Source organism: Spermophilus citellus (assembly GCF_964194105.1).
Source record: "Spermophilus citellus genome assembly, chromosome: 13".
Lineage (NCBI taxonomy): Eukaryota > Metazoa > Chordata > Mammalia > Rodentia > Sciuridae > Spermophilus > Spermophilus citellus.
In genome coordinates, this window is record NC_138193.1 from 9697968 (window position 1) to 9717924 (window position 19957).

At 47.5% G+C, this 19957-nt stretch overlaps 1 protein-coding gene across 1 annotated transcript in view; it reads left to right on the forward strand.

Annotated features, from left to right (window-relative positions):
• Positions 1-686: 686 nt before the first annotated feature.
• Positions 687-19957, forward strand: part of FER1L5 (fer-1 like family member 5) — a gene marked incomplete at its 5' end in the record, with an annotated part of 52550 nt that continues 33279 nt past the window's right edge. The window contains 14 exons of the mRNA XM_081264562.1: positions 687-771; positions 4036-4088; positions 4652-4743; positions 5260-5368; positions 6870-6924; positions 7396-7505; positions 8720-8848; positions 9543-9605; positions 10291-10341; positions 14028-14058; positions 15653-15768; positions 15919-16036; positions 16405-16457; positions 18660-18728. Coding sequence (XP_081120688.1) covers positions 687-771; positions 4036-4088; positions 4652-4743; positions 5260-5368; positions 6870-6924; positions 7396-7505; positions 8720-8848; positions 9543-9605; positions 10291-10341; positions 14028-14058; positions 15653-15768; positions 15919-16036; positions 16405-16457; positions 18660-18728 — 1134 coding nt within the window. The remainder of the gene's footprint in view (positions 772-4035; positions 4089-4651; positions 4744-5259; positions 5369-6869; positions 6925-7395; positions 7506-8719; positions 8849-9542; positions 9606-10290; positions 10342-14027; positions 14059-15652; positions 15769-15918; positions 16037-16404; positions 16458-18659; positions 18729-19957) is intronic.

Genomic DNA, 19957 nt, shown 5'->3' on the forward strand with positions numbered 1-19957 from the left:
CATGTCCAAACTTAGGTTTCCTTTAAAAAAAAAGGTCTAAATGTTTTGCTTCTCCATGAGACCTCGAAGAGACAGTCCTTGATTTTTCAAGCCTTTTCTCTGATGGCCTCACTAGCCCCAGGCCCAGTCCAAGGGATGGAACCCAGGACTTCACACACGCTAGGCATTCACAGCCTTTTGTTTTTTTGAGACAGAGTTTTGACTCAATTGCCCAAGGTGGCCTTGAACTTGCAGTCCTCCTGCCTCAGCCTCCTAGGCAACTGGGATTACAGGTGTGCGCCACTATTTTAGCCCTGATGGCCTCATTTCTTTTAGCTTCTCATCTAAATTATTCACTGATTCACCCTAGACTACTTGTTTATACAGAGAAAACATTTCTCATATGCCTAATCTTCAAGTCAAAAGTACAGCAAGAATAGGAAGAAAGGGAAAGGAAAGAGGGAATGTCAAAGCAGACAGATTACTTTGTTGTTTGGAGGCTCAGTCCCTTAAGCCACTCACTTGATAGGTACTCTGTTACTCTGCCCTCTCCTATTTCCAGAGATTCTTCCCCAGAACCAAGAACTCTCCACCTCTGTGACATCCCCTTTGTTGCTAAGTTCCACTTGCCCCAGAGGGACCAAGGCACCCCAAGAAGGAAGCTGTAGTGCTAAAGAAGAAAGGAGAGGAAGACAGAGGTATCCAAGATGCTGCGGCTTTTTGTGGGGTCTGCCAAGATTGAACCACCCCTAACTCCACCGCCCAAACCCTGCCTGACCGTTTACTTCAGAGGTGAGAGCCAGCGTCCAGAGGGAAAGAGGAGCCCCAAGAGGCCACATGCATTAGTGAAAAAAATACATTTATTGGTATCTTACTATGTAAAAGGTACGCTAGGTGACCCATGATGAGATGGACCCTATCCAGCACCTTCAAAAGCTACCATGTAAAGGCTGGGGATGTAGTTCAGTGGTAGAACTCTTGCCTAGTAAATAGAGCTCTGGGTTTGATCCCCAGCACTGCAAAAAAAAAAAAAAAAAAAAACAACAACAACAAAAACCTGGTGTGTTGGCACACACCTATAATCCCAGCAGCTTGGGAGGCTGAGGAAGGAGGGTCACAAGTTCAAAACCAGCCTCAGCAATTTAGCAAGGCTCTGTCTCAAAATTTAAAAATAATAAAATAAATAGGGCTGAGGATATAGCTCAGTGGTTATGCACCCCTGGGTTCAATCCTAAGTACGAAAAAAAAAAATCAACCAAACCAAAAAACCCTGTCACCTTTCTTGCCATTATTTCTTTCATTAGGACTTCTCTGCCTAGTTTTTCCAGGGAATGGTTATGGGAAAGGAAGAAGAGTAATACTTTTCAACTTTCTTCCAAGAACTAGGGCTGTGGCACTGGGGTTGTAGCTCAGAGGTAGAGTGCTTGACTCACACATGCAAGGCCCTGGGTTTGATCCTTAGCACTACATAAAAATAAATAAAGTTATTGTGTACAACTACAAGAAAATAAATATTTTAAATGAAAAAAAAAAAAAAAGAACTAGGGCTGTGCCATAAACTGAGGTTCAAAGAAAGAAAGATAAGCTGGGCATTGTGATGGATGCCTATAATCCCAGCTACTCAGAAGTCTGAGGCAGGAGGATCACAAGTTCAAAACCAGCCTCAGCAATTTAGCAAGGCTCTAAGCAATTTAGAGACCCTGTCTTAAATAAACAGGGCTGGGGATGTGGCTTATGGTTAAGCACCCCTGGGTTCAATCCCTGGATCAAAAAAAAGGACTGGGGATATAGCTTGGTGGCAGAGCACTTGCCCAGAATGCACCAAGCCCTAGGTTTGACTCTAGCCCCACACACACACACACACAAAAAAAAAAAAAAAGAAAGAAAAAATATATACAGGAAGATGTGTGTAGGTTATAGGAAAATACTACACCATTGTATATAGGGACTTGAGAATCCACTGACCTGGATATCCATAGGAGGTCCCAGAACCAATTTCCCAGGATACTTAGGGATAACAGTAGTTCCTAGAAAAGCAAAGAATGAAATTCCTTTAATTTTTTTTTCTTTTGGTTTGTAAAACCATGCTTGTTGAACATGACAATATTCAGAGACTGATACTTGGTACCATGGACTCACAAAGGATGCTATATCCAGTGTGCAGGATCATAGAGGTGTTCAGGGGGTTCAATACTATTTGCCCTGATTGGTTAATTTTAGAATTAGCCAGGCAGAGACTTGCAGCTCCCCTCCCTGACTAAAGCCCTCTCCCCCATCATATCACAAAGGCACCATTCTCCTCCTTCTAGAAATATATCTAACAAATGCTGAAAACCACTGGGCATGGTGTTGCATGCCTGTAATCTCAGCGACTCAGGAGGCTGAGACAGGAGGATCGAAAGTTCAAAGCCAGCCTCAGCAAAAAGCAAGGTGCTAAGCAATGTAGTGAGACCCTGTCTCTACATAAGGCTGGGGATGTGGCTCAGTGGTTGAGTGCTTCTGAGTTCAATCTCTGACACACACAAAAATGCCTAAAACCCAGAACCCTGGGTTCACTCATAGATATACCCACAAACTTTACAAGTTCCTATTTGTTCTTTTTTTGGTACCAGGAATTGAAACCAGGGGCACTTAACCACTGAGCCACATCCCAACTCCTTTTTTATTTATATATTTTATTTTGAGACAGGGTCTCCCTAAGTTGCTTACAGCTCTCTAAGTTAATGAGACTGGCTTTGAACTCGTGATCCTCCTGCTTCAGCCTCCCAAGCAGCTCAGATTATAGGTGTGCACCACTATGCCCAGTCCTATTCATATTCAATGTTTGGTTTGGTACTGGGAATTGAATCCAGGGGTGCTTAACCACTGAATCACATCCTCAGCCCTTTTTATATTGTATTTAGAGACAGGACTCACTGAGTTACTAAGGGCCTTGCTAAGTTGCTGAGGCTGGCCTTGATCTCACAATCCTCCTGCCTCAGCCTTCCAAGCTGCTGGGATTACAGGCCTGCGCCACCACACCTGGCTATGTTTACTATTTTATTCCTTTCATCCTGTCCTTCTCAGCATCTTCCCTGCATACCACCCAGTTCCCTGCACCCCTGGCTCATAGAAACACACACACACACACACACACACACACACACACACACATGCATTCACATTCTTTCCTGGAGAAGATGCTCAAAGTAATTTATCATTTTAAAAATTATTTTGCAGGATTATTGACTGTCTTCAATTAAGAAATTTATGGGGGAGAGGGATTTTAGTGGGTAAAGAGCATTCAGCCCATTTACAGATGTCTCAGGATGTCTTAGGGTGCTCTACCTTTGCCCTGATTATAAATAAACCATGAGGGGCTGGGGTGGTGGCTCAATGGTAGGGCACTTGCCTTACATTAGGGCACTTGCCTCACACATGTGGTGTGCGGGGTTCAATCCTCAGCACCACATAAAAATAAATAAAGGTATTGTTTCCATCTACAACTAAAAATAAATAAAATAAACCTTGAGTCTCAGTGCATAACAACAAAAGTTTACTTCTTACTCACACCAAGTCCTGTGTGGATGGTGCTGGTCAGGGGGGTCTCTTGCATGACAGGACCCAGTGGGGGATCAGCTGCTTGTCCCTTGTGGATGTGAAGTCACCACTCTGCAGGTGGCCATAGGGTGAGGGGGAGAGGAGAATGGAGACTCACAGGCAGATTTTGGGAACCCAGCCTGGCAGTTGTGAATATGGCTCTTGTACCCAATTGACCAGAATGAGCCACACTGGCCCACTTGACTGGAAGACGCTGGGAATGAAGGATTTAGGAAGAAAACAAAAGGGACAAAGCATTATCTGTCATACAGGGTGATAAAGTGAGAAATTTCTAAACATCCTCCCCTGCCTCCTGCAAAAAAAAAAAAAAAAACAAAACCACGCAGTCAATGCCGTCTCACACTTGCAGAAGTAGATGGGAAAAGTCCTTACAATGTGCTATGTCCCTTGACCCCATCAAGCCCAGACACTGAAATATTTCCTAGGACCAATGCCGGCCCCTTGGTGTCTCTGCAGATATGAAGAAAAGAACTCACGTGGCAGAAGGGAATGACCCCATATGGAATGAGGTAGACACCCAGGGCAAGCCCAGAAGAGGAATCACTCACTGACCCCCATGGCAAGGGGGGACAATGGTGGGGTCCAGGCAGGTGCTTAGAGGCCTGGGGAGCAGACAGGGAGCTTCACCGGCTTTCCCGAGGTCGAGGCATCTCCAATCTGACAAGGTTATATTCCCACAGCTTTCTTAGTGCTTCTTCCCAGCTCTGGGATTGACCATGGTATGGCCCATCCACTGATCCAACCAATCCACAGATGTGTGTCTAGAAGTCTGACGCAGAGACAAGGATCCCTGTGTAGGACCCCCATGTCCTCTTTCATCCATTCTTGCTGCCCCTCCCCCAAGCTCCCGAACTCCTAACACAGCTTTCCAGTTCAAGCCGAGGAACCCAGATGGGACACCCTATCCTTTGGGCAAGACAGCAAATGCCATCTCAGGAAATTCGACATGAGGGAAGCTCCAAGTTTGGGGGAAATATGGTACCAGCCCCTGTCCCCAGCCTTCCCGCACTTCTTAGGAGGATGTGATGGGGAGGGCAAAGGAAGGACACGAACCTCTCCATGCCCTCCACAGTCCCTGGTATGGTACCTCTGGAATCGCCCCCTGGAAAAAGACTCCTTCCTGCAAATCATCCTTCGGGACATGACCCCATCAAAGAAAGAAAGGTGAGGCAGAGAGAGAGAGAGAGCGAGAGAGAGAGAGAGAGAGGTGTGTGGAGCCTGGCTCCCTGACCAGAGCAGCAGCAGCAGATCCATCTCACCTCGCGGAGCTCACTTCAGCCAGTCAGGGAGGAAAGGGGGTGGGGCCTGGAACAAGTTGGTGAGGATGGGAACTTGGGCTTCCAGCAACAGCTCTGGCCTTCTGAAGCTATGGGCCTCCCCTTCCTTCTTCTCTCTGGCTAAATAAAGCCTGGCTTCCTAACAAGGTCCCTTCTCATGCCCAACCCAGAGGGACAACCCCTTGGGAGTGAAGTTATGGCAGTTCAGAGAATCTGATTGGCCCAATCAGCAGTTCCTTGCATGGGGAGCCCCAGAGCCAGGAGAGCCCTGCGCCTTCTGGTGGATCCCCTGTTTCCCTGGGTGGTTCTTCAGCCCCTGAGAGAAAACCATCCCAGCTAAGGCCTTTCCTACAGGAGACCCTGTCCCCGGGTTTGGATCTCACCCTGCTCCTTCCTTCCCCAGGTTCATTGGTTTGGCCACGGTGCTGCTCAAGTCATTGGAGAAAAAATCCCGTGAGGTCCTTTTTGTGAAGGACCTGGTCCTGCTCAACCATTCCATGGAGCCCACAGATGTGAGTCAGGCCCAGAAAGGCCACGACAGGGCAGCTCGGGGAACTGGAGCAACTAGTAGAGCTGAGCTTCTGCACTCCAGCAGGGAGCCCACTGCCATGGTCTGCCGATTCCCCCACCCTGCCGTCCACCTGGCAGCTCCCCTTCCATCCATCCATTGAGAAAGATCAATAGATTGTCCTGAGAGTTAGCACTGGGATGAAAAATTGAGTTGATTTTTTTTAATTAGGGAAAGGGTTACCAGGGATTGACCTCACGGGCACTCGACCACTGAGCCACATCCCCGGCCCTATTTTGTATTTTATTTAGAGACAGGGAGGGTCTCATTGAGTTGCTTAGCACCTTGCCATTGCTGGGGCTGGCTTTGAACTCGCTATCCTCCTGCCTCAGCCTCCTGAGCCACTGGAATTACAGGGGTGCACCATGGTGCCTGGCCAAAATTGAGTTTTAGCAGACACTTGAAGGTAGCAGGGGAGTGGGAAAGCTTTTTAGTCGGGAAATGGTAGGCTCCGAGTGTACCTGAGTGGAGATGTTACATGGAAACCAGAGACTGGCTAACTAGAATCCCAGCATCCTCTCTGATTGGTTTGGGGAGCCTATTTCTCTACTTGGTCCTAAGTTGTGAATAGGGACAAAAATTAGGGCCGCTGTCAGGTTATTATTCATCCAGTCCTGGCCATTGGAGGCTGGTGGTCATTGCCTGGCTTCCTGGATTGTTGTTAGAGATAGGGGTCTGACTTCCTACAAGTCAGACTTCATGAAGGCTGCCTTCCTGGGCTGGTTGCTGTAGATAATGGATTAGTTGCCTGCGTAGGTTGCTGCAGATTGTGGTCAGAGTTTTATTTTTATTTGTGGTGTGGCCTCATCTATTTGTATATTATGTCTCTCAGAAGAGCATTCCTTTTCCCAGTGGGCAGGAAAAGAAGGAAAACCAGGCAAGGGCTCAGTGTGTGGGGAGGAGGCAGGTTCATGGACAGGGGCTGCCTATACTTTCAGCATGTAGTTGGGGGAGAAGGTGAGGTGGCAGAGCTGAAGCAGGGGGTGGCCAAGTTAAAGGGCCCTGTGGTCTGCACTGCTGAGTGGCGGCTTTCCTCTGATGGCTCAGGGCCCTTGGGGAGGTGAGCAAGCCATCTTGGTGATGAGGTGAAGCCGGTTGGGTGGCGAGGTCCTCTGGAAGTAGGAGGTCAGTTAAGAGGTCTTTGTAGGAGGCCAGAGATGCTAAGCAAGGGGGAGAGATGGTTCCTGATGGATGCCCCATCATCTCTCCCTCTCCTCACTACCTTCTTGCTGCCATTGCCACCACTGTGTGGCTCCTTGATTCTCCCAGTGTCCTCCACTGCTCTCTCCTCTCTAGTTTATGTCTTCCCTGCACCCCGGCTGCGCCAGGTGTGGCCCCATATCAGGGGCATCATCGTCACTCCCCTCCAGAGGATTGGCTGTGAGGCCGGCCAGCCTGGGAGGGTTCCAGGGTCTGGATGACCAGCCCCTGCCTTTGCTTTGCAGTGCACTATCAACCTACAGGTGTTCCATATGACCCAAGAGGACTTTGAGAGGACAGGTTTGTCCTTCCCCGGGGCTTCTCCCAGCATAGCTAGATGAGCTTTTTGGAAACTTTGACACCCAACCCTTGAGGCTTTCAGAAGGATTGTGATCAGGTTAGGGTCCCTGGAAACCATATAGATCTAGTGGTTGCATCCCCAGACATCTGGCGAAGGCCATCTGACTCCTCGTGTGTCCATTTGTCATCTTCAAACAAAGGCCCAGCCTTCAGTGGGCATAGGGGGTACAAGGATGACCATTTCCAAGAGCCCCCCATTGTGAAGAGTTGGGTCCAGGGATCACAGTTACTGAGGGTGGGAGGGGTCCCTGGAAATGTTCTGGGGAGCACATGTGCCCCTATTAAGGAGTCTTGGCCATGTTTTTAGTTAGTGGCTGGTCATGGTGAGGGGGCAGAGTGATGAAAGGGGGAAATGGCTCTGCCCCCCTCCTGAGCTCCAGCCTCTGTGCCCTCCCTGGACTGCTTCTCTAGAAAAGGAAGACGTCTTGGGCATAACTATGAAAGAGGCGGCCCGTCAGAAGCTGATGGTTCCTGGTGCCACCACACCAGTGGTCCTGTCCTCAAAGCCTCAGCACTTTCAGGTGAGGACTCTCCAGGTTGAAAGTCCATGTGACCCACTGACATCTTCACCATGCTCCCCAGCCATCCCCTCCCCTTCACAAGGTCATGGTCAGACCCAGCTTCAGGTCCTGAGAACCTCATTACATCCCCTGCTCCTCCAGGGGCCTTTCTAGGAATGTCTGCCTGTGGCTGGGACTGGAGCCGATCTGGTGAGGCAGCAGGAGGGGCCCAGTGTGCGCCCCGCAGGCCCCCATAGATGCTGGGAGGCAGAGGGCATGGACCTGCCCTTCCAAGTCCTTGGATTGTTGGCTAAACCAGTGAGAATCCTACAAGGTCAAATCAAACTATGTGGGAAAAGGCTGAGCAGGGTGTGAGGGGGGGCGCAGGGGAAGGTCTGCAGAGCCATGTGAATTCCAGAAGCCCATCCATGCCTCACTAACCCCACTCTGATCCATAGCCTGCGGCCCAACATTGCTGCCAGGGTTCTGCCTGTTTCCAACATGCCACCTGCCCAGGAGGTCCGAACTTGACTTTTCCCCTCTTCCCACATTCAGGTCATGGCCAAATCCTAGCTCTTTCTATCACCCATTGCCCCATTTCTCCCTTCCCATGCCCATTCCCTGCATGGCGCATGACTATCACTTCCCTGAACCGCACCGTCAGATAGCCTCCTCCTACCTGTTCTTTTTTTTTTTTAACAGTTTTTTTTTTTTTTTGAGAGAGAGAGAGAGAGAGAGAATTTTTTAATATTTATTTTTCAGTTTTCGGCAGACACAACATCTTTGTTGGTATGTGGTGCTGAGGATCAAACCCAGGCCGCACGCCTGCCAGGCGAGCACGCTACCGCCGGAGACACATCCCCAGCCCCTCCTACCTGTTCTTTATTTGTTTTCTGAACCCAGCACCTTGTATATGCTAGGAAACTACACAACCGCTGAGCTGAACTCCTAACCCTCCCTGTGTATTTTAGTTATCATGGTCTTTCAAAGATGTCTGATCATCATGTCATACACTTGCTTAAAAAAAATCCCAGTGTCCTGGGACAAAACCTAAGTGACCTGGGACCTTGCTAACCCAAGGCTGCTTTGAGTCCAGCTGCTCCTAGCCTTTCCCCTTGGAGTCTCTCTCTATCTACCTAAAATGCTGCTTATCACAGCAACTGAAAGAAGAGTCCCTGTAGGGGAAGGGGAGCCTGGGCCCCCAGCATCTCTCTCCTGTGTGCTTTCCTCTATAGGTGCGGGTGAAGGTGTTTGAAGGGCGACAGCTCATGGGCAACAACATCAAGGCCACAACAAAGGTGACCATTGCGGGCCGCCAGCATAACACACGGGTGAAGATGGGAAACAACCCTTTCTTCAATGAGGTAGGCTGAGCGGGGCAGGTCAGGCAATTGGGCCAGGCAGGAGGTGGGTGTTTCCTGCAGGAAACGCTTGCTTCTTATCTAGGGTGTCTTCAAGTAGGTCTCCTACAAGCATTTACTGAGCACGTACTGAGGGCCAGGCACTGTGCTTGGCATTGGGAGTATAGAGCACGATCATTTGGAGCCTTGCCTTTGAGGAGCTGATGGTCTGGTGGGGGTGGGCACAGCACTTGAACCCAAAAGCAATTGCAATCCTTCTGGGCACACACCCCCACCCATGACCCACCTCCTCCAGGCGCACCCTACCAGCCTACAAAGACCATTCAAACTCGGATGGACTGATTAGGTTACAACTGTCACAACCCAATCACTTCATCACCGAACATCCCTGCATTAACACAGGAGTTTCTGGGGGACACCTCATATCCAAACCACAATATCAGGGCAGCTGGCTGGCTAGGTTCTCCAGAGACCCCCTCCTCTTCCCCTTTACCTGGATAGAAAGCCTTCTGGGAGTCCAGGAGTCCTGTGTTACTGGAGGAACGTGAGGTGATCTTAAACTGAAAGTCATTGAAATGCTCAAAGTTGGGGAAAAGAAGCACAGTATTCCAGAGTTTCGGGTTTATTGGGTCCTTGAGGGAGTGGAGGGAGAAACATGGTTGCACCCTACCCCCTACCAATTCTCTCTGCCTCCCAGATTTTCTTCCAGAATTTCCATGAGATTCCAGCAAAGTTCTTCGATGAGGTCATCCTAATCCAGGTGAGGAGCCAAACTGGTCCCCAGCAAAATGGCTCCATTTTCTTGTCCCACCTCAATCCTGAGAAGCACTTCAACCCTAGCCCATGCCCTTAGAGCCAGGGTCACCTGAAATTGTCTTTCTGACCCCAAAGAAGCCTCTCCACCATCTTCTTTGCCCCCGTGGTAGCCCAAATTTCCCATTCATTTATTCATTCAACAAATGTCATGGATGGCTAACAGGCAGGTTTGGGGGGGGGTGGGCTGTGGCGAACAGGTGACCGCTTCCATGTGTCGGGATTCTCAGGTCACCAGAGGCCTAATCCATTCTCCAACCAGAGGAAGCTGCTCCCAATGGAGAGAGTTTATCACACACCTGAGGAAAGCAAGGAGGCTTGTCCCCTGGAAACGGTTACATGTTCTTGGGAACTAGACACAGAAACAATCGTGATGAGATGTAGTGCAGAAAGTCTACACAACCCCTTGCTTTGAGTTGGCCTTTCTGATCCATGAAATAGAACAGGGTTCCTTTGTAAAGTAAATGAGGAAAAAACAAAAACAAAAACAAAAAAATGTGTAAGCATTGTCCGTTAGGAATCATTCCTTAAATCCTGGGGACCCTGAATATGTCCTTCCTATTGCTTCCACAGGGGATGGGGGAAATCGAAGCTGTGAATAATTAAGATCTTTCTGGAAACTCTCCTTGCAGGTGGTGAACTCAGCATTGCCACGATCCAAAGCAGAGATCGGGAGATTCCAAGTGAGTCCAGCATATCAAATTGCAGGCTTGGTCAAACCATTGCTTAGACCCTCTCTGGGCTCCACACCCAAGCCTGGGGAAAGGAAAGATCCAGGCTTAGATCCACCTACCAACTGGGTGGCTTAGACCAATTACTCTGAGCTTCTACTTCCTTGTCTGTAAAATGGGAATAATAATAGACCCAAACTGCAAGGTCATTGTGAGGATTAAAGTAGATAACAGGGAAGTACTGGGCACCATCTTGAATTACCCAAACCCATGATACTGTAGACACATGTCTGCGTCCAGGTAACGTGCGCTGGAGAAACAGAAAGGCCAACGTTAAGTGTTGGAGAAACCCAAAGAAAGATTGCTGCCTGTGAGGACAGAGGACAACAATGTAATTGAAAAGACACAAACTGAGAGAGGAGTTCACACAGGGAGGGTTAAAATAAGAGTCTCAGAATCCAGGAATATCAGGAAAGGGTTGGTGCTAGGTTAAATACAGGATGCCTGGTTATATTTGAATCTTAGATAAACAACAGATACTTCTTAGATCTGTCAAAGAGGCTTTATTTTAAGATTCTAGAATGGAGCAATGCTTGATTGTATAAAACAGAATAACAGGCCAAGCAGAAGAAGTTGGTTTTATGGACAGAGAATGACTGGGGGAAAAAAAAGACCCAGAAACAAGCCAGGGGCGGGAGTGCACGCCTGTAATCCCAGAGACTCATGAGGCTAGGCCAGTTCACGGCCAGCATGGGCAATTTAGCAAGACCCTACCTCAAAATAAAGTATATAGCTCAGTGGAAGAGTATCTGCCTGGTAAGCATGAGGCTCTGGGTTCAGTTCCTACCACCCCCTCTCCAAAATAACAAAATAGAAAGGCAGATTGGTCATCACAAAGTTCCTTGGCTTATAAGGCAAGGACAGGGGGACAGAACAATAGGAAAATAACTGACTGCTTAACAACAAGTTCCTTTTCGTAAGGAATAAAGCAGAGGAAGTTCGTTATTGTACAGATGTACCTGGTTCAGGAATCTGGCTCTCATTCTCCTGATTGTCTGAAGGTCACATAACAATTGAAGTGATGGAACTTTAGCATGGGTGACTCATTTTGATATTTAGTCTAGTCTCTTTGGACCCAGTGCAGTAGTTTTGTCTAAAACAACAGGCCCCCATAATTTTTATAAACAGTTATAATTCAGTAATGTCCAAATATTGTTTCATTGCACACCAAATATTGCATATGGATGCTGAAGTTCAATTTTTTTTTTTTTTTTTTTGGTACCAGGGATTAAACCCAGGGGTGCTTAACCACGGAGCCACGTCCCCAGCCCTTTTTGTATTTTATTTAGAGACAGGGTCTCACTGAGTTGCCTAGGTCCTCATTGCTCTCATTGCTGAGACTGGCTTTGAACTTTGTTTCTCCTGCCTCAGGCTCCTGAGCTACTGGGATTACAGGCATGCACCACCATGCCCGGCCAGAATTCTTCAAAGTTTGTTCAAATCAGGATCCAAACCAGATCCATTCATTGCAGTTAGCAAATGTGCAGCTTAGGTTTCTTATTCCATTGGTTCCCTTAAATTTTTTTTTCTTTAGCTTGCAATTTATCTGTTAAGGAAACAGTAGTTGTACCTGGTATCCTCCAGTCTAGATTGCATTTCCAGGGGGGTCATATCTCACCCTACTTCCCCATTTCCCTATCCAGAGGCTTGACCAGACTGGGAGCAATTATTTAGCAAGGTGACTTCAGCAGGAGGCACAGAGTGCCTGTGGGGCTCTCTTCCTGCCAGGCCATTGCTGGTCACTGACTACATCTACTACTGTCTGAGGAGTGACTGAACCTGAATTCTGCTTTGTCTTGGTATAGCTTTATTGGGATACAGTTGCTGTACAATGAATTGCACATATTAAAATGTGTCATCTGATATATTTTTAAATATGTACATACCCATAAAACCATCATCATGATCAAGATAATAAATGTATCTGTCACATCTATCATTCCCCAAAAGTTCCCTCAGGCCCTTCCTCTTCCTCTCATCCTACCTCCTCCCATCCTCAGCCAATCAATGATCTATCTTTCCTCCCTCCCTCCCTGTTTTTTCTTCTTTCTCCCTGCCCAGCTTCTTTCGCCCCCCCTTCTTTCTTTGCTGGGGACTGAATCCAGAGGTGCTTTACCACTGAGCTATACACCCCCATCTCCTTCCTTCCTTCCTTCCTTCCTTCCTTCCTTCCTTCCTTCCTTCCTTTCTTTCTTTCTTTCTTATCACTAAATTGCTGAGGTTGGCCTCAAACTTATTTATTTTTATTTATTTATGTTTTAATATTTTTTAATCGTTGATGGACCTTTTTATTTTTATTTCTTTATATGCGGTGCTGAGAATTGAACCAGTGCCTTACACACGCTAGGCAAGGGCTCTACTACTAGGCTACTACCCTAGCTCTTGGCCTCAAATTTATAATCCTCCTGCGTCAGCCTTCCAAGTTGATGTGGTTACAGGCATGTGCCATCACACCTGGAACTGATCTATTTCCACTGTTCTAGATTGTTTACATTTTCTAGCATGTTACATAAATGGAATCACAAGGTATATACCCTTTTTCATCTTGTTTCTTCCACTAAGTGCAATTAGTTTGAGCTTCATTCCTTGTTGCATATAGCAACAGTTTGTTCCTTTTTATTGCTGAGTAATAGTCCATTGTATGGACATAATAGTTTGTTTATCCGTTCATCTGTTGGCTGACATTTCCACTGCTTCCACCCTGGGGCTATTACAATGAAGCTATTGTAAAACATTTATATGTAAGTCTTATTCTGGACACATGCCTTCCTCTCTCTTGGGTAAAACCTGTTCCAGCGCAGGCTTCTTCACTGTTTATAAGACTTTGGCCATTTCTCTCAAACTCAGGATCCTCCTGTGCAGAATGGAGTGACCACAGGCTTACCTTTCCAGTCACTGAATATTAGAGGAGTGTAGAGTGCGGTGGCACACGCCTATTGTACCAGTGGCTTGAGAGGCTGAGGCAGGAGCATCACAAGTTCAAAGCCAGCCTCAGCAATGGTGAGGCACAAAGCAACTCAGTGAGACCCTGTCTCTAAATAAAATACAAAATAGGGCTGGGGATGTGGCTCGTGGTCGAGTGCCCCCAAGTTCAATACCCAGTAGCAAAAAAAAAAAAAAAAAAGAAAAAGAAAAGAAAAAGAAAAAATCGGAGTTAAGGCAAAGATTGTCTCAAACACCAGTAGCAAATACTGTCATTGGGTCAGCCAGTGTGACGCACCTTGACTGGAGCCCTGGGTGAGTCAGGTTTCCCTTACTATCACAAATCCCTGAGAGACTCTGCGTGTGAGTGTGCATGTGTGTGTGTGTGTGTGTGTGTGTGTGTGTGTGTGTCCTGTCCCGGGGGAACAGGATGATCAAGGAGAAACAAAGAGGCTCTGGGTCTCCTTTTCCCCTGGCAGAAGGCCTGAGGAATGGTACGATGCAGGCCAGGACGAGAAAGGGGCCAGGGCCCCACAGTCACCCTTTGGGTCAGGCCCCCAGTGACCTGGCCTCCTTCTAGGTCCCACACAAAGTTCCACCCCTTCCCAAGAGTACCTAGCCGGGGACTGGCCTCCAACACCTGAGCCTTGGCGGGGAACACTGGAGTGTCAAAGCACAGCCAGACTAACCCTCCTCCCCCACTCTTGTCTTTTCAGACAGATATTGGGTTTATCTACCATTGTCCAGGTAGGTGACGGAGGTTACCCATACACGTGCATTCTACTGAGAAAAATCAGGCCAGGGTCATGTCACCTTGAAATGCCACCACATGAACCAGGCATGGTGGCACACACCTGTAACCCCAGCAGCTAGGGAGGCTGAGACAGGAGGATCACAAGTTCAAAGCCAGCCTCAGAAAAAGTGAGCTGCTAAGCAACTCAGTGAGACCCTGTCTCTAAATTAAATACAGAATAGGGCTGGGATGTGGCTCAGTGGTTGAGTGCCCCTGAGTTTAATCCCCAGTACCAAAAAAAAAAAAAAAAAAAAAAAAATCCCACCACATGGGGAGAAAGTATTAGAAGGCTCTACTTGATAATATTTTACTGTACTCTATGGTATTTTATCTTACTTTATTTTATTTACTTGTTTGTTCGTTTGTTGTTTGTTTATTTAATGGTACCAGGGTTGGAACCCAGGGACATGTTACCACCGAGCCACATCCCCAGCTCCGTTTTTATATTTTATTTAGAGACAGGGTCTTGCTGAGTTGCTTAGGGCCTCTCTAAGTTGCTGAGGCTGCCTTTGAACTCACAGTCCTCCTGCCTCAGCTTCCAGAGTTGCTGGGATCACAGGCCTGTACCAGCACACCCTGCCCTTACTTTATTATAACAGCATATTTTTCTGAAAAACTTTGTGTCAAATGCTAACTTTTGACTGCATCCCTGAGTTTGATTTCTATTTATTGAGGCCAGCATTGCTTGATTGAAGTTGGTTTAAAAAACCAACTCTCACTGAGTTGCTTAGTGCCTTGCTTTTGCTAAGGCTGCCTTTGATCAGATCGGGGTGAGTGGCATGTTCGTTACCTCAAACATTTATCATTTGTGTGTGTTTTAACATTCAGAATTCTCCTGCTGGCTATTTTGAAATGGACAATTAATATATATTAATATTAATTAATTAACTAATATAATTATATATTAATATATATTTTGTTGTGGATGGACACAATACCTTTATTTTATTTATTTATTTCCATGTGGTGCTGAGGATCAAACCCAATGCCTCATACTTGCTAGGCACTGAGCCACAACCCCAGCCCCTGAAATGGACAGTTATGGCCAACCATAGTGACCTCACTGTGCTCTGGAACATTAGAAGCCTTATTCCCTCCTCTTCAACAGCACCCCTGTACCCAGTGAACAACTCTTCTCTATCCCTCCTCCTTCCCACCCACCCACCCTCTACTAACCACTCTTCTGTGGGACCCTGGTGATTGAGTGGTGGTTTCCACCAGGACCTGGCCATGACATACTGCCAGGTTGAGATTTGGATCTGAGGGTGGGGCAGATGGATGCCTCTACCATGTCTGACTCCAGACCAGGCAGTCACAACAGCAGGTTCCCAGGTGGACAGGGGACCCTCTTTCATGGAGGCAATAGCTGGCAACCCTAGGAGGATCCCCTAATGGCTGAAGTGGCTCTTGATCTCCTCTACCATAGGGTGGGAACCAAAAGGTTAAGAGACACCTCTCCTGCCCCCTCTCCCCCAGCCACAGTGCTGGGTTTCAGGGAGAGCCGTGGAGACTAGAGACTGGTCTCCCGTGGCCCCTCTGCTTCTCCAGATCACGCCATCATAAGGAAGTGGCTGGGCCTCTGCCATCCAAATAAATCCACCAGCGGCGTGAGAGGCTACCTGAAAGTCACCATCTGTGTCCTGGGTGCTGGCGACCGGGCCCCGGTGAGGTGCCCCGCCCAGCCCCAGGAGCATTTTCTACCCTGGCCTCTAACCTGCACAACCATCCTTCATCCAGCCTGTCCCTGTAGGGTGGTCCCACTCTGCCCACCCTGGCTGTGACCTCCCCACAACCCTGACCCTGTCTGCTCTCAGGTGGATCAGAAGCTGGCCTACTCGACCGATGATGTGCAGGTCTTCAAGTCCACGGCAGTCCCCATCAAGATGGCTTACCTACAGTTCTTCATCTACTGCGCAGAGGACCTCCATTCCGGTAGGAGGGGAGGGACCCCCCTGAGCTTGCCTGCAGGGGAGCAGCCCAGACCCTTGTGGGGCCTTCTCATTCCTTTTGACACTGACCTAAGAGGGGGGTGGGGGACAGAGTGAGATGAAGTCCTCCAGGACTGTTGGACCAAGGTCACCCTGGTGTCCCTTTGTGCTTTGACCGGCCTTTGAGGCCCAGATGCAGACTCACGGTACTTTCTGATCATCCCACCCCACTTCCCCCCTTCTGTGTGGAGTGGACGTCACACAGAAGGGGCAGAGCGGGGGTTCAGTAGTGGTGTCATCTTTCCATTTCTACCTCCTTAAAAAAAAAAAAAAGTGCTGCCATCTCAGAGTCTTTCAATTTCTTGTTCGTAGAGAAAAGCCCGATTGTAAATCCTGTGTTGGAGGTGGAACTCATTGGGGAGAAGGTAAATAGAAAAAGAGAACATGGCACCTGAGAAAAGGAGTGGGCTGGGACCCCAGAAATGGAATCCTAGCTCATCCACCAACGAGCAGGGTGAGCCTCTGGAGGTGGGGCAGTGGACAGGTGGAGGCCAGTTCTCAACCACCTCCGCTGCCAGAGAATGCCCAGAGCCCTGCAAGGAGAAGATGCCCACGGGAACCAAACACCTGGCCCATGAATGAGTGGGTAAAATAACTGCCCACAAACTAACTGCAGGGCCACTGCCCTCCCGGCCTCAGTTTCCTCATCTGTAAATGAAAAGACCTGGGCTAGAGAACTGCCAACCTTCCAGAAACCTCAAAGTAGCACTTCCCAAAAGTACTGACAGGTGTCAGGTCCCATGTTGCAGATGCTAAGTCCTATGTTGCCGGGCGTGGTGATGCACGTCTAGAATCCCAGCGACTCAGGAGGCTGAGGCAGGAGGATCACAAGTTCGAGGTCAGCCTCAGTAACTTAGTGAGGCCTTAAGCAACTTAATGAGAAAGGACAAAATGAAAAGGACTGGGAATGTGGCTCAGTGGTAAAGTACCCCCTGGGTTCAATCCCCAATACAACAACAACAACAAAAAATCCTATGTTCAGATTTGGGGAAGGCTAGGTTAAAGTTAAATAGGTTTGTCTTAGAAGTCACAAAACATCATTTTACTCTATTGCATCTGTTAAAACTAGCCCACATGTCAGGAGAAAAGAATTAAGGTCCTCCTTCTGAAGGGAGAAGTACCAAAGAGTATGGGTGCATATTTAAAACTATCACACTGAGTATTTATTTTCCTATGGTCTGGGTATTCCAGAACTAGTGGAGAAATTCTTGGGTGACAAGTGACACACTTTTTTAAAATTATCTTTTAGTTATAGTTAGACACAATACCTTTATTTTATTTATTTATATGTGGTGCTGAGGATTGAACCCAGGGCTTCACATGCGCCAGGCAAATGCTTTACCGCTGAGCCACAACCACAGCCCCGTGACACACATTTTTTTTTAAATACTTGACAAGTTTGTGTTTATTTTAGTGTACCTAGAAAGCTTAACAATGCCAACTAACACTTGATTTCATAGATATTATTACCTAGAGTAAGGCTAAGTTTATGTTTTATGTCAGTTGATGGTTTTAAGGGTATTCTGCTATCATCAGCCATTGTCTGGGCCATTTTTTAAATTGGAATTTTGTAATTTATCCACCATAATTTCTGTGTATGCACTCGTGGAGTAAAAGTTATAACCCTATCTGTACCTATTTAAAGATGAAAGGGCTATAAATGTAACTCAGGGGTAGGGTGATTACTTAGCATGTTATCAGGTCCTATGTTCCTAGCATTGCTAAAAAAGAAAAGAAAGGAAGAAAGAAAAAGATAAAGGAGGGCTCGAGGTGTGGTTCAGAGGTGGAGGTCTTGCCTGGCTTGTATGAGGCCCTGGGTTTGATCCTCAGCACCATATAAAAATAAGTAAATAAATAAAATAAAATAAAAGTATTGTGTCCATCTACAACTAAAAATACAAAATAAATAAAAAAGAATAAAGGAAAAAAATGTTCATAGGAAAGTGATTTAAGAAGAAATACTGAGGAGTGTGGGTCTGGCAAATGCTTTGAGATAAGTAACCAAGGGATTGAAGTGGCAGCTGATGAGAAGTTGTCCAAGGACAACTTTCAAGGACAAGCCCGATCACTTGGTGCCACAGAGTCCACCTGTGACCTGGACAGGGAGAGCTGGAAAGTGAGGCCAGTAGTGGGAGGAGGGGACAGGCTAGCACTGACCACGCTGTGTTGGTCAACTTTCCATCACAGTGACAAAGTACCTGAGAGAAACAATGTAAAGGAGCAAAGGTTTGTTTTGGCTCATGGTTTCAGAGGTCTCAGTCCATGGTCAGTGGCTCTCCTGCTTTGGGGTCTGTGGTGAGACACAACACCATGGAGACAGCCTGTGGTGGAGCAAAGATGCTCTCCTCTTTGTGGCCCAGAAGCAAAGAGAGGAGGAGGTACTGAGGTCCCAGTCCCCCCTTCAAGGACACGCCCCCAGTGACCTCACTTCCTACCACCAGGCTCCACCTCTTAAAGGTCCCACCAGCTCCCAGTAGCTCCATCAGCTGGGGACCAGCCTTGAATATATGAGTCTTTGGGGGACGCTGAAGATCCAAACCATAACACCTGCTTTTGGATGTTCCCAGCTCAAGACGATTGTGCAGACTCAAACCGACAACCCAATATGGAACCAGATCCTGACCTTCCAGATTCAGGTATGGCTGTTCCATCATGCTCGCCCTTGCCCCCCCCCCCCCCCCAGTGGAAGGGAATCTTGAGTGTTCATGTGTGAATATGGATGGAAGGTGAAGACAGGGAGCCCAGTGAGGGGAGCCGGGGCTCTACCTTAAGAGAGCACAAGGAAGCTCAGATAGGGAAAACCTTGATTTATTTATACAGTATGAAGCAATAAGTGAACCATGCAAATGAACTTTCCAGAGAATTTATATGTGCCCCTCACCCATATTTTAAAAAGATAATAAACAGGCAGCCATGGTCTAGCTACTCGGGAGGCTGAGGCAGGAGGATCACTTAAGCTAATCACTTAAGGTTTGAAACCAGCCAGGGCAACAGAGTGAGACCTCATCTCCTAAACAAAACAAACAAAAAAGCAAATCACTTTAAAGGCTCATCCTAGATTGTAGTGTACATTTTCTACCTTCAAGGCAAAGTACTCTGAAGATAATGACAGCTCTGTGTAGATGGCCCCAAGGCACCCTGGAAGCCTAGTTATTACTCTGGGCTGTATGTGGACAGGGCTATGTCATCGCATACAGAACGGCTCCAAGATGCTCTTCGCTGTGGAGTACTGTCATCTGATCTCTTAGCCTTTCAGTTCTTCTAGGTCATTTATGAACTGTCATGGATGACAGCTCTCTTGAAGCCCTGGTGGAGCCTTAATGACCTTTTGACTCGATGCCAACTCCTAAGAGCTGTGTGTAAAATCAGAATACGCTCTCTCCTAAGTGCAAGTGCAGAGAAATCTGTGTCATATCAGTTTGCCTACCCAGAGGGTGTCTAGCTTTCTTATAGCTTCCATTGTGCAATACAAAATTAGCTCTCTTCCTCTCTCCTCTGAACTACCTCCCTGATGTTTCTAGAAGCTTCCCCCAGTTGGCCTCCTGGTGAGTCATCATTTTCAATAATTCCTCATAATCCCTACCTCCTTAGATGATTTTATAGACTCTTAGTGGAGGAGGGGAATTTAGAAGAGGCCTAGCACATAGTCTTGCTCGGAGCTCTTTCACCTTTCTGTGGCTGTGAGGAGTGGGTGGCCCAGGTCCTCCACGGATGTTCATATGTTGGCCTTCCAAAATGTGATAGTGGCTAAAGACCCCGAGACTTCACTCATGCCAGGCCTCCATGGTGGGGATCATTTGGAGTGATCATCACTAGCCCTTTGGAAAGGTATCAGGCAGATATGAGCCTCACTATAAAGAGGCAG